The sequence below is a fragment of the Ranitomeya imitator genome, chromosome 3 (assembly GCF_032444005.1).
Source record: "Ranitomeya imitator isolate aRanImi1 chromosome 3, aRanImi1.pri, whole genome shotgun sequence".
NCBI lineage: Eukaryota > Metazoa > Chordata > Amphibia > Anura > Dendrobatidae > Ranitomeya > Ranitomeya imitator.
In genome coordinates, this window is record NC_091284.1 from 358485963 (window position 1) to 358500222 (window position 14260).

Below are 14260 nucleotides of genomic sequence, written 5' to 3' on the forward strand. Positions count from 1 at the left end.
AAACGTGAGGCAATCCCTTGCTAAACAGATTGGGCGGCATCAGTCACCGGATCCGTTTTTTTGGGGTTTTTTTTTCAAAATTTGACGGATTGCGACTGACAGCAAAAAAGTGATGTGTGAAAGGGGCCTTAGGGGCACCTCACAGTACACAGCGGTTTTGCTGCAAATACTGAACGTGCACACAGCCCAATGTCTGGCCAAGGGGTGATGGAAGGCTCGCCTCCTCCCCGGCACACCCCATACGGGCCATGGCCGCTCAGCAGTGCGGCTCCCCCGCCTGGTACGGGAACACACCGCCATTGCTAGATTTTACATCGGCGAAGGGAAGCAAACCCCCTTAAGAGTCGCAGATATAGCAAGGCGCTCTGTGATTGGCTGAGCCGGAAACCTAGCAACCGAGTGTCGGCGTCTGAGGCCTGAGCTCCCGGGAGAGCTGAGCGCGGAAGGGAGCGGGACTGTGGGGCCTGTTCTCCCCGTGTGTGGCCGGCCCCGCCATGTCTCTCCGCACACTGCCGCTGCTCTTCATCAACCTGGGCGGGGAGATGCTGTACATCCTGGACCAGCGGCTCCGGGCCCAGAACATCCCTCCAGATAAGGCCAAGAAGGGTGAGTGCCGGCCGGAAGGTCATGGGGGACGGATTTGGGGGCTGCTTTTTTCCCCTGCTCCTCCGTGTGTGTTCCGTATTCATGTTTATCATCATTTCCTCTGCCATGCCCAATGTAGGATAGACGGGTCTGGGTGGGGGTTGGAGTGTGTTCTATGTATTTATGTCGTTTTTTGCAGACTGTCCCGTCCAAAATCAGGAAAGGAGATTGGAGAGCTCTATGAATAAATATATCATTTAAAAACTATTATATGAGGGGCACGGAACTTAGATTAGTAGCACTGAAATAAAGCGGCTGGACTGGCGCTTTGGGTTACCGCCAAAGGCAGTTATGTGGCGCTGAACATGGCCATAGTATATGTCGGAGGCAGGAGCGAGAAGTGAGGGGAGCCGGACAGAGATATTGTTCTGCCAGGGGGCATCAACAGGTCTGTGCACAACCCTGTCATGTGAGGGTTAATATAGATGATTGGAAGGTCAAACACGTGTCATAAATGGTAATACGCTGGGTACAAGAGGTGTATGGGTGGTGGCCAGTGTCAGGCAGCTGCTGCCAAGGCAAATAAAATAATGGGATGCATTAAAAGAGGCATAGATGCTCATGAGGAGCTTTTCCTCTATACAGTCGCTAGTGCGGCCACACTCACATACTGAGTGCAAGTTTGCTCTCCAGAATATGAGAAGGACATAGCGGGAACTAGAACGGATGCAAGGTTATGAAATATTTCCGTGCCCTTCTAATTGGAAGCATATCGGTGGTGGTCCAGGTACTGAGACCCTCACTGATCTCTAAAACTCCCCACCACCCCCCTTCTTGAGGGGTTCGCAGCTCCTGGCTGAGCTCACACAGAGTGTAGTATGGTGGGCTTACGCTTTCTCCTGGGCCCGCACTACACTCTTTTATTGCCTCAGCCCCTGATGACGCCAGGTAAGCTGGTGAAACATGCTGGGGAGGCTTACGGCAATCCTTTATTAGCACTAGTCAGTGAATCTATGTGGTGGCAGTAGATGTGGTATGTAGGTAGCGGCCACACCGGATCCATACGCCTGAATGAAATTGAGCTATAAGCACTTTATAGGACACGAGTCTAATTGATAGTACACCAGGGTCCACTATGATAAACTGACCAGTGCGAGTATTAAGATTTCCTTTAGTAGTATTATTAAGTTACATTTTATGGTCTTCAGTTAGGGACTATTTGCCATTTTGCAATTTGTGATTCATATTTGTTACCCTACTCTGACTTTGGACAGCAATTTGTGTGTTAATATACAGAAGCACGCACACCACTCACATATCAGACACAGGCAGCACACGCACACCGTTCACATATTAGACACAGGCAGCACGCACACCATTCACATATCACACAGGCAGCACACGCAAACCGTTCACATATCAGACACAGGCAGCACACACAGACCGCTCACATATCAGACACAGGCAGCACACACACCGCTCACATATCAGGGATATGCAGCACACGTACACTGCTCACTTATCAGACACAGGCAACACGCACACCACTCACATATCACACAGGCAGCACACGTACACTGCTCACTTATCAGACACAGGCAGCACACACAGACCGCTCACATATCAGACACAGGCAGCACACACACCGCTCACATATCAGACACAGGCAGCACACACACCGCTCACATATCAGACACAGGCAGCACACGCACACCGTTCACATATCAGACACAGGCAGCACACACACCGCTCACATATCAGGGACATGCAGCACACGTACACTGCTCACTTATCAGACACAGGCAACACGCACACCACTCACATATCAGACTCAGGCAACACGCAAACTGCTCACTTATCAGGGACATGCAGCACACGCACACCGCTCACATATCAGACACAGGCAACACGCACACCGCTCACATATTATGGACATGCAGCACATCGCTCACATATCAGGAACATGCAGCACGCACACCGCTCAAATATCAGGGACAGGCAACATGCACACCGCTCACATATCAGACACAGGCAGCACACACACCGCTCACACACTAGGGACATGCAGCACACGCACACTGCTCACATATCAGACGCAGGCAACACGCACACTGCTCACATATCAGACACAGGCAACACGCACACTGCTCACATATCAGACGCAGGCAACACGCACACTGCTCACATATCAGACGCAGGCAACACGCACACTGCTCACATATCAGACGCAGGCAACACGCACACTGCTCACATATCAGACGCAGGCAACACGCACACTGCTCACATATCAGACGCAGGCAACACGCACACTGCTCACATATCAGACGCAGGCAACACGCACACTGCTCACATATCAGACGCAGGCAACACGCACACTGCTCACATATCAGACGCAGGCAACACGCACACTGCTCACATATCAGACGCAGGCAACACGCACACTGCTCACATATCAGACGCAGGCAACACGCACACTGCTCACATATCAGACGCAGGCAACACGCACACTGCTCACATATCAGACGCAGGCAACACGCACACTGCTCACATATCAGACGCAGGCAACACGCACACTGCTCACATATCAGACGCAGGCAACACGCACACTGCTCACATATCAGACGCAGGCAACACGCACACTGCTCACATATCAGACGCAGGCAACACGCACACTGCTCACATATCAGACGCAGGCAACACGCACACTGCTCACATATCAGACGCAGGCAACATGCACACTGCTCACATATCAGGAACATGCAGCACGCACACCGCTCAAATATCAGGGACAGGCAACATGCACACCGCTCACATATCAGACACAGGCAGCACACACACCGCTCACACACTAGGGACATGCAGCACACGCACACTGCTCACATATCAGACGCAGGCAACACGCACACTGCTCACATATCAGACGCAGGCAACACGCACACTGCTCACATATCAGACGCAGGCAACACGCACACTGCTCACATATCAGACGCAGGCAACACGCACACTGCTCACATATCAGACGCAGGCAACACGCACACTGCTCACATATCAGACGCAGGCAACACGCACACTGCTCACATATCAGACGCAGGCAACACGCACACTGCTCACATATCAGACGCAGGCAACATGCACACTGCTCACATATCAGACGCAGGCAACACGCACACTGCTCACATATCAAGGACATGCAGCACACACACCACTCACATATCAGGAACATGCAGCACACCTGTCATATAGCAGGTCTCCTTTCCCATCAGATGATGGCTTTGTTATTCAGCCATCATCTGCCGCTAACAGCTGTGGGTGGGGCAAAGCTGGATCCTTATCTGTTAGCCTGTTAAGTGTCAGAGATTGCAATAACCACCCATTATCACACTTGCAACCCAATCAATGGGTTTTAATGACAGCAGGGGGTCTGCTGGTGTTCTCCGTGCATATTATAAAGCGTGGTCCTAATAAAGCCAGCTCATGACTGGCATGTATTGAGGAACATGATTTTTGCTATACACTCCCTGACAGAAGTTATGTCGCTTATCCATGTTATGTAAATAAAAGCTTATAACCTGACGTTAAATTCATCCATTGGTTGTATAAATTATTCTTTTGAAAGCTGAAACCCTCCGAAATGTGGTTTAGGTTAAGAAAATAAATTGGCATCAATGCAGAAATATTGATCAGTTAATGGACATAGAATGGTCAGATTTTGGCAAGACAAAAGTTTTGTCGCCTGCTCATATAATGCACCCAATCCTAGTTTACATCCTTACCTATGCTCAGTAAATGATCGGTTAATTAAACTTGTGTATAAAAAGAAACCCAGCACCCCAGACCTTCACTTGAACTGCAACTTGAGCTTTGACAGCATGCCAAAAATCCTCCCTGCGACCAGAGCCTGGATTATCAAGAGGCTGAAGACCAGGTGCACTGCAAAGGTGGCTGGCACCTTTAATGTGTCTCAGCTTCAAGTACAAAGAATTAAAAATTTGAAGAGACTGGAGATGTGATTGACAAGCCCAAGTCCGGCAAACCCCGCAAGACAACTGCTCAGGAGGAACGTTTGTTGGTTAGAAAATCCAAAACGAGCCCCTTTTCCACTGCAGCAGAACTCCAACAGGCCTGTCACCTCAAGTCTCTGTGTCAACTAGAACAGTTTGTAGGATTCTGTCTCGAAATGGCCTCCATGGTCGAATCAGTGCCCAGAAGCCAGTACTAAACAAAAGGCAAATAAAAAACCGTGTGGCAATTGCAAAGTCCCACAGCCTGCTAAACAAATGGTTGCTGGAAAAGTGGCAGAAGATGGATTTCTCTGATGAATCTTCAGTACAATTACACCACAGCCGCTGCAAATACTGCAGGAGACCTACTGGAGCCCGTATGGATCCAAAATACACCCAGAAAACAGTTAAATTTGGTGGTGGAAAGATCATGGTCAGGGGTTACATTCAGTATGGGGGTGTGCAAAACATTTGCAAGGTGGAAGGCAATATCATTAGCCGAAAATATCATGAAGTATTAGCTACCTCTTATATTCCAAATCGTAAAAGGGGTCAAATTCTGCAGCAGGATGGTGCTCCATCTCATGCATCCATCTCTACAACAAAGTTCCTCCAGGCAAAAAAGATCAAGGTGCTCAAGGACTGGCCAGCCCAGTCACCAGACATGAACATCATTGAGCATGTTTGGGGTAGGATGAAAGAGGAAGCTTGGAAGACAAAACCAAAGAATCTAGATGAACTCTGGGTGGCATGTAAGACTACATTCTTTGCTATTCCTGATGACTTCATTAATAAATTGTATGAATCATTGGTGAATCGCATGGATGCAGTCCTTCAAGCTCATGGAAGTCACACAAAATATTAAATATGACTAATAGCACCACAGCTTCATTCACTAATGTTATGCAACATATATTTGTGTTTTAAGTTAATTGTTTGAATATCACATTACTTTCCGTGGGCGACAAAACTTTTGTCTTGCTAAAATCTGACCATTCTGTGTCCATTAACTGATCAATATTTCTGCATTGATGCCAATTTATTTTCTTAACCTAAACCACATTTCGGAGGGTTTCAGCTTTCAAAAGAATAATTTATACAATGAATGGATGAATTTAACGTCAGGTTATAAGCTTTTATATTACATAACATGGATAAGCGACATAACTTCTGTCAGGGACTGTACACAGCAATAATTCAGTATTTTTTTGTACAGTACAAACAATCGGCCTATGGAAAGCCAAAGTCCCCTGAAAGGACTACAAAATATAGTGAAAAGTTAAAAACATAATAAAAAGTTCAAATCACCTCTTTTCCCCTTATTAACCCTTTGTTGACATATGATGTACAGCTGCATCATATATCGGGTCCCTGACTTCCGCCATCATCTGGCTCCAACAGCTGTGGGTGGAGCGGAGCCCGCAGCTGTTGACCTGTTAAATGACGCTGTCAATCTCTCACAGCGGCATTAAGTGAATGGATGCATGTCGTTCTATGCCCCCATCAGCACGCCCGTAATGTGATCGTAGCGTGCCAATGTTTTGCCATATCAAACGGGGTCTGCTGAAGATTCCTGTGCCTGTCATTACTTTACTCCTGTGAAAGCCAGTCTGTAGGTGGCATTCATAGGAGACCATGCATAGGAGACCATGATTTTCGCTATATATCGCATATAGCATTGCTGTGTATAGTACAAGCAATCGCAGTTCAAGTCCCCTAAGAGAACTAACAAATACAATAGAAAGTGAAAAAAAACACGTTAAAATGAAAAATCTAAAAGTTCAAATTACCACTCTTTTGCTCCTTTAAAAATATATAGTGATGAGCGAGTGTACTCGTTGCTCGGGTTTTCCTGAGCATGCGTGGGTGGTCTCCGAGTATTTGTGACTGCTCGGGGATTTAGTTTGTCGACACAGCTGCATGATTTACGGCTGCTAGACAGGCTGAATACATGTGAGGAATACCTGGTTGCTAGGGAACCCCCACATGTATTCAGGCTCTCTAGCAGTCGCAAATAATGCAGCTGTGTCGACATAAACTAAATCCCCGAGCAGTCACAAATACTCGGAGACCACCCGAGCAACGAGTACACTCGCTCATCACTAAAAATAAAGCCATTAAACAAAATGCACATATTTGATATTGCTGCTTCACAAATGACCGATTATCAAAATATATAAAGTAAATTACGTAACGAGAAAAAAAATAGAAACACCGAAATTATGTCTTTTGGTCACCACATGATGAGACAAGGAAAAATAAAAAAAAACATTTTTTCCCAAATTTCCATTTTTTTTTCCTCCATTTAAATAATAAATGTTTGGTATCAGCAAAATCGGAATATCAAATACAATAAATTGCTATGTCGGGAAGGGGTTAAACAGGCCAATAAATAAAAGCTGATTGGCAATCGATTAACAGCCGCAGTTGCCAGTATGAATGGGCCCCCAGGTGTCATACCGGTCTTCTCTTGCAGGTTAATCACGTACATACTACCTTCTGGTCCACACAGGATCATTAAGCCCCACCATGTGTTAATTTCCACCCACCACCTGCTAATCTCTGCCCCCGTACACAGGCTGAGAGTAGGGGCAAATAAGAAACACTTTCATTGTGCTTAAAATGAAGATGAACAGCACATTACACAAGTTGAGGAAGAATATTGTCCCTCAATAACACAGCAGCAGAGCCCTGCTGCATTGGACGGGCCTACAGTACCCTTATCACGCAGTGCAGGGATGTGACTGTGATAGGCGCCTCTCAGTAACCAATTAGCGCTTTGTGTTACAGTCACGGAGAACTCTCATTGGTTAATGCAGATTCCCGTCACAAAGTCTGTGCCGCTGATGGGAGCTAGAGTAGCCAATGAGTGCTCTCCTCTGCAGTGAAGGAAAGTGCTGATTGGTTTCTGAGCAGCACAGTAGCTGCCGGACCCCAGTGTTCTTCAGACACTGCCCATTGCAGTTCATTGTTTCTGGTCAGCACTGCGCAGGCCACAACTAGGGGCAGTACAGGCCACATGTGGGCCGCGGGTTGTGCACCCCTGCTTTAAAGGGAATCTGTCAACAGGATTTCACCCCCAAACTATTCATATGTGTCTGAAACTCTTGCAAAGACAAGTCCAGGAGTACCTTTACAAGACCTGTCCATTCCTCAATTACTGAGATACCAGTGATGTCAGCTTATGGGCAATAGATGCAGAACACAATGTGAGAAGACCCTCAGATGTGTTGTGGTAGAGTTTTAATCAGGTCTGTGGGGTCGGTAAGTCAAGCCTCCGACTCATCAATTTCCATGACACCGACTGCACCAAAATGAATTCCGACTCTACAACTCCGACTCCACAGCCCTAACAAGGCTGTGGAGTCGGTAAGCCAAACCTCCTACTCCTCAATTTCCATGACTCCGACTCCACCAAAATGGACTCCGACTCCACGACTCTGACTCCACAGCCCTGGTTTTAACCTATTCCCCTTTTTGGCAGAGAAATTCCCAAAATTCTAATTTCACCTAGCCAATTGATACGAGCATCAACCCTCTTAGACGGAAACTTGATTGGTCTTCTACTGACACGTTTGATAACCTATGTGTCTTTATTCACAGATGAGTATAGATTTGTAAAGCCTACTGTCTCCATGTTTTGATCTGCCATTTTCTTTTCTCTGACCTACCTCCACATAGACGATTGGACAGATGAGGAAAGACAACGAGGTACGGGGTGCTGTAGACAAGATGGCTCTTCTATTGCCCGCCATTGCCCTATTGCTTCTGCCTGTAGCGCCTTTGTTATGTTTTGCTTTCGGTCGCTTGCAATTTGTCTTCCAATAAAGATTAGCGTTTGTACTAGGAAGTATTGTACAATTAGATGGGGCCTGTGGATACCGTGCAGTGTCAGAGCTTTGAAGGGTTTCCTATCATTGATCTCATATCTTTTGCATGTGCCATTTATTTCTGATCAGTGGGGATTTGGGGCTAGGAAGGCTGAATAGTGTTGTGACCCCACATCGGCTGAGCAAGCTTTGCCCCTTACAGGGGAATTAAGCCTTTCTCTAGTCTGTCTCCAATGTGAACTTTTCTTACTCAAATGGCACCATGTCCAAAACTAAAGCGATGGCATTGACCCTCCGTCGGCATTTGGTAGCAGGTTATGGTAAATACACACTGTGTATTTGGTGCAGATTTTTTGCGCGGATTTGCATGCGGAAAAAACAGTGTAATATAATACCAGCTAAGTACATCGAAAAATTACCAGAACATAAATTGACCCTCCTTGCGGACATTAGAAAGTAAATTCTTTATGAGATGCATTGCCGTCTCCAACCTTGCACTGCCTCGGGTGAAATCCTCAAAATAATCAGCATGTAACGCATTCGGATTGTAATGCGGAAATGCTGCAAATACACTATGGATAAATAGCAATGTGTGTGTGCAGCCGGCCCTAGGCAGTGAAAGGGTGGCGAGATTAAGTTTGTGATAAAAACTGGTGTGTGTATTGTGTAAAGGTATTCTCCAGGAATCTGACCATGTAAGGAAAGCAAATGTCATAATGAATAAATTCCTAAATATGTTTAATTAGCAAATCGCATTTATTTTGTTTAGGGAACTAATAACCATGGTACATCATAATGGCTGTTGCATTGTTACACTGACAGAAACCTGTCCTAGAGTGTTAATAGTACTTGTACCTGTGAGCATGTGTAGTAGAAGCTCCGTTCCCTCCTTTTTGTGAATATGTGTCCCCAGTGGATATTCTGATCTAATACTGGAGATATCAGGGATGCTGAGGTAAGAAGAGGCCCCTCACACTGCTGTCCATCCTGTCTATTTGATCTAATGCTGGAGAATCCAGGAGTGCTGAGGTAAAAAGAGGCTGCTAGCACTGCTGTCCACCCTGTCTTTATGACATACTGGAGAAACAAGGAGTGGTGAGGTGAGGTAAGAAGAGGCTGCTAACACTGCTGTCCACAATGTCTATCTGACATAAAGAGATACTAGGAGTGCTGAGGTAAGAAGAGGCTGCTCACTCTGCTGTCCAGTCTGGCTTTCTGACATAATACTGGAGATACCAGGAGTGCCGAGGTAAGAAGAGGCAGGCTTGCAGACTGCGCGTGTGCGGACAGTGCGGCCACCCACCTTGGGAATCCCAGCACCGCAGTGTGTTATGCATTATGCACAGTGCGGGGCTGGGATTCATAGGCAGGGCGGCCAGAGCTCACTGCGCCTGCCCCACACAGTAGTACACAGTGCAGGCGCCGGATTTCATGCGAAAACAGCGCAGAGGGGGTGGCGCCCGGAGCCCCTGAATATTCGAGTGACGGCAGTGTGGCGTTTCAAGCATGGGTGTGAGGGCTCCCTGACTCAGCACCATAGTATGCGTAATAAATAAATAAGTTTAAAAAAAAGACTTCGTGGGGCCCTCCCGTAATATTCCAAACCAGATGAGGCTTGAGGTTTTTTTTTAGTCTGGGAGTAGGCCAATATCCATTGCCCCTTCCTAGGCTATTAATGTCATTCCGCAGCTGTCTGCATAGGCTTTTCTGGTAAATATATGGGGGACCCCATGTCATTTTCTTTTTTGGGGGGAGTGTCTCCCCTATATTAACAAGTAAAGGCTAAGCAAACAGCTGTGGGCTGATATTAATATCCTGGAAATCTTTTATTTCTATTGGCCCCAAGCAGTTTTTTTTTAAAATATACTTCTTTACTATGCACACTACCATGCTGATTCCAACTCTCAGCATTGTCGCCTGGTCGTGCTGATCTCAGGGAGACCAGGCGACAATGATGAGAGTTGGATTCAGCAACCAGCACATGGGAACAACAACACCTACTGCTTTTCCCAGCCACTGGTACGTGTCACACTGATGACACACGGATGTCATCCATGTGTCAGTGTGCAGCATGCATTTTGTCCGTGCTGCGTTTAAAAAATGGACATGTCCATTGTTTTTTCACACAGACACATGGTCGTGTTAAGGCTACTTTCACACTATCGTTTTTTTCAATACATCGCAGTGCGTCGTTTAGGGGAAAAAACGCATCCTGCAAAGTTGTCTGCAGGATGCGTTTTTGCCCCATAGACCAATATTAGCGACGCATTGACACACGTCGCAACCGTCGTACGACGGTTGCGCCGTGTTGTGGCGGACCGCCGGGAGCAAAAAACGTTACATGTAACGTTTTTTGCTTCCGACGGTCCACCATTTCCGACCGCGCATGCGCGGCCGGAACTCCGCCCCCACCTCCCCGCACCTCACAATGGGGCAGCGGATGCGCTGGAAAAATGCATCCGCTGCCCCCGTTGTGCGGCGCATTCACTGCTAGCGTCGGTAACCTCGGCCCGACGCACTGCGACGGGCCGAGACCGATGCTAGTGTGAAAGTAGCCTTACCTGACGTGCGCACCACCATTGATTACAATATATCGATATTTGTGCGGTCCTTAAAAAAACGGATTTGTGAAGAAGGCCTTAAATGGTTTCCCCCTGGTGAACAGCAATCTTCAAGTCTGACCACAGATTCTCAGTTGGATTAAGGTCTGGGTTTTGACTTTGTCACTCCAAAACATTTACACATTTCCCATTAAACATTAAACCACTTGAGTGTTGCTTTAGCAGTATGCTTTCGGCTAATATCTTGTTGGAAGGTGAACCTCTGTCCCACTCTCAAATCACTGACAGCTGACAATCAGGTTTTGCAAAAGAATATCACTGTATTTCGCTCCATCCATCTTTCCCGTGACTCAGACCATTTTCGCTGCCCATGCTACCAAAAAACATTCCCACAGCATGATGCCGCCACCACCATGTTTCACTGTGGGAATGGGGTTCTTAGGGTGATGAGCTGCGTTGGTTTGGTGACAGACATAGCGTTTACCTTCGTGGCCAGAAAGTTCAATTGTGGTCTCATCTGATCACAGTACTTTCTTCCATACATATGGGGAGTTTCCCGCATGTCTTTCGACAAACTCAAAGCAAGCCTTACAATTTTTCTGTGTGTAAGTTCAGGCTTTTTCCATAAAGGCAACTTCTACTGAGCCTATAGCTTATTGTTTTTGTATGGACAGATACTCCAGTCTCTGCTTGGGAACTCTGCAGCTCCTTCAGGGCTACCTTCTGGTCTAAGTGCTGTCTCTCTGATTAATGCCCTCCTTGCCCTGGCTGAGAGTTTTGGTGGGTGGGCTTCTTTTGGCAGGTTTGTTGTGGTACCATGTTCTTTCTATTTAATTATAATGAATTTGCTGGTGCTCTGGGGCATCATCAGAGATTAGGATATTTTTTATAACCCAACCCTGACTTGTACTTCCCAACAACTTTGTCACTGACTTTTCTGGAGATCTCCTTGGTTTTCATGGTAGTGTTTGGTTAGTGGTGCCTCTTGCTTAATGGTGTTGCAGCCTCTGTGGCCTTTTAGAAAAGGTATGTATATAATGACAGACCATGTGACACTTATTTTGCACACAAGTGAACTTCCTTTCACTAAGCCTGTGACGTATGAAGGTAACTGCTTGCACCGGAAATTTTTAGGGGCTTCATAGCAAAAGGTGAATACATATCCGCATGCCAATTTTTAATTATTTGATCCCATAAATTTAATTTATGCCTATATTTTTCTCACTTCACAAACTTAGACTATGTAGTGCTGATACATCACACGCAATTTGGATTACAATATTTATACACAGGTTGTAATGTAACAAAAATGTAAAAAGCCAAAGGAGGTAGCCAATGTAAATAAGCTCTGGGAAATGACCATGTGCTTGACTATTTACAGAGGGACACTATTAGTCTGGCTTTTTAAGGGTGTATACTTACCCTAGTTGTCTTCTGCCATCATCAATGCTACTTCTGTTTGTGATCTAGCTATTCTTCATCAATGTGCGAACAGGCAATAGAAGCTGGTAATGGGACCTGTGGTCCTTCCATTGGGTATGGCTTTTTTACATTGAACTAGTCCGCAAGATTTAGGCCCCCAAACCATCACCAAACTGTTATTCAGGTCTTCTATTTTTCGTCTGGCAGTGAAAAGTCATAGGGGCGGACTTCTTTTCCTGAACAGTCAGGCTGGCTGGTTTCCCGCCTAGGTTGACTGATCTACAGGTCACCTCCTGTGAATGCACACTGCGTATGCGCAGGATGGATACTACTGGTTGTGGCTTGTAATGACATACTTGGTATGTGGGAAGCCAGAATGGGGCCAGTGTTATGATTAGGTGGCCTTGGAGCAGCATGAAAACCTTCACTGGAGTAAGTGGTAACTCTACTGACCGCAAACCCTGATCTTATCACCGCAACTAGAAGTAGCCGTGGGGTGTGCCTAACAAAACCTAGACACCTCGACACAGCCGGAGAACTAAATATCCCTAAAGATGGAAATAGGAATACTGTCTTGCCTCAGAGCAGATCCCCAAAGGATAGGCAGCCCCCCACAAATAATGACTGTGAGTTGGAGAGGAAAAGACACACGCAGGCAGAAAACAGGCTTAGCAAAGGAGGCCAATTCTAGCTAAATAGAAAAGGACAGGACATGATACTAAGCGGTCAGCATAAAAATACTACAAAAATATCCACAGCAGAAAATACAAAACTCCACCACCTAACTAAAGATGTGGAGAGTATATCTGCAACTCCAGAGAATCCAACCAGACTGAGAAAAACAACTGACACAGTCTAAGCTGGACAAATAGAAACAAAAGATCAGCACTGAAAATAAGCACACAGCATATGTGCTTCAGAAAAAGAAACAGACACTTATCTTTGCTGAACTGGCAGTGAAGCAGGTGAGGCCAGGCAGAGATCCAATACTTCCAAAGAAACATTGACAACTGGAAAGGGCTAAGGGATCCTGCACACCTAAATATCCCAGTCAGAATTGTAATAATCCGATACACCTGGCCAGGACTGCGAGTCAGACAACTGCATTCCCACCAACAACCACTGGAGGGAACCCAAGAGCAGAATTCACAACAGGCCAGTAACTTGACTCTTCCACAGAGTGGCTTCACCCTGTGACATCTTACTGCCTTTTGAGAAGAAGCATCACCTGGTTTTTTTTTTCTGTTATGCCGAATCTGTCAGAAGATCATTGTGGCAAATCTTTCACGGTCATGGAAAACAGATTGATGGCCACTCGGCGGCCTAGATGATGCTGACAGGTTCCTGTTAAATTGTTAAAACTTTTAATGAATCCAAATTGTGTGCACGTATAGTAACTATGAGGACATTTGTGTACTTTTTTGCCAATTTTTTACTGGTTTGTATGTTTCTCAGAAACATGTTTTCAATAATATGGATAGAAATCGCAGCCGTATTAGCACATATTATTGGAAACTCATTATTCTTATTGTTTGTATTACAGTTATGAACGATATCATCACCACCATGTTTAACAAGAAGTTTATGGAAGAGCTGTTTAAGCCTCAAGAGCTGTACTCCAAAAAGGCTCTCAGGACAGTATTCGACCGTCTCGCCCATGCCTCCATCATGAGGCTGAACCAAGCAAGTATGGACAAGGTAGGCAGACATAAGATCTGGGGGTGAGAGTCTTCATTCTCTGAGCTATGTGAAACGTTCAGCTATCCTTCCCTAAACAGGGACTGTAATGTCTGCTTATACAGTGAGCTGAAAATGTTCTAATCATGTGTGGCACAAGCCTGATCTGCTGTCTTCTGCTTTT

General features: G+C 46.0%; 1 protein-coding gene across 2 annotated transcripts in view; it reads left to right on the plus strand.

Moving 5' to 3' along the window:
- The first annotated feature begins 234 nt into the window (after positions 1 to 234).
- The window catches only part of OSCP1 (organic solute carrier partner 1), a 36816-nt gene continuing 22790 nt past the window's right edge, over positions 235 to 14260 (plus strand). Inside the window, exons 1-3 of one of the 2 annotated variants that reach the window (XM_069756880.1) lie at positions 387 to 606; positions 8268 to 8297; positions 13943 to 14097. In XM_069756880.1, the coding sequence (XP_069612981.1) occupies positions 495 to 606; positions 8268 to 8297; positions 13943 to 14097 (297 nt within the window). In that variant the 5' untranslated portion in view covers positions 387 to 494. Of the gene's footprint in view, positions 607 to 8267; positions 8298 to 13942; positions 14098 to 14260 lie in introns of both variants that reach the window. The other variant, XM_069756879.1, reaches the window with a different exon arrangement.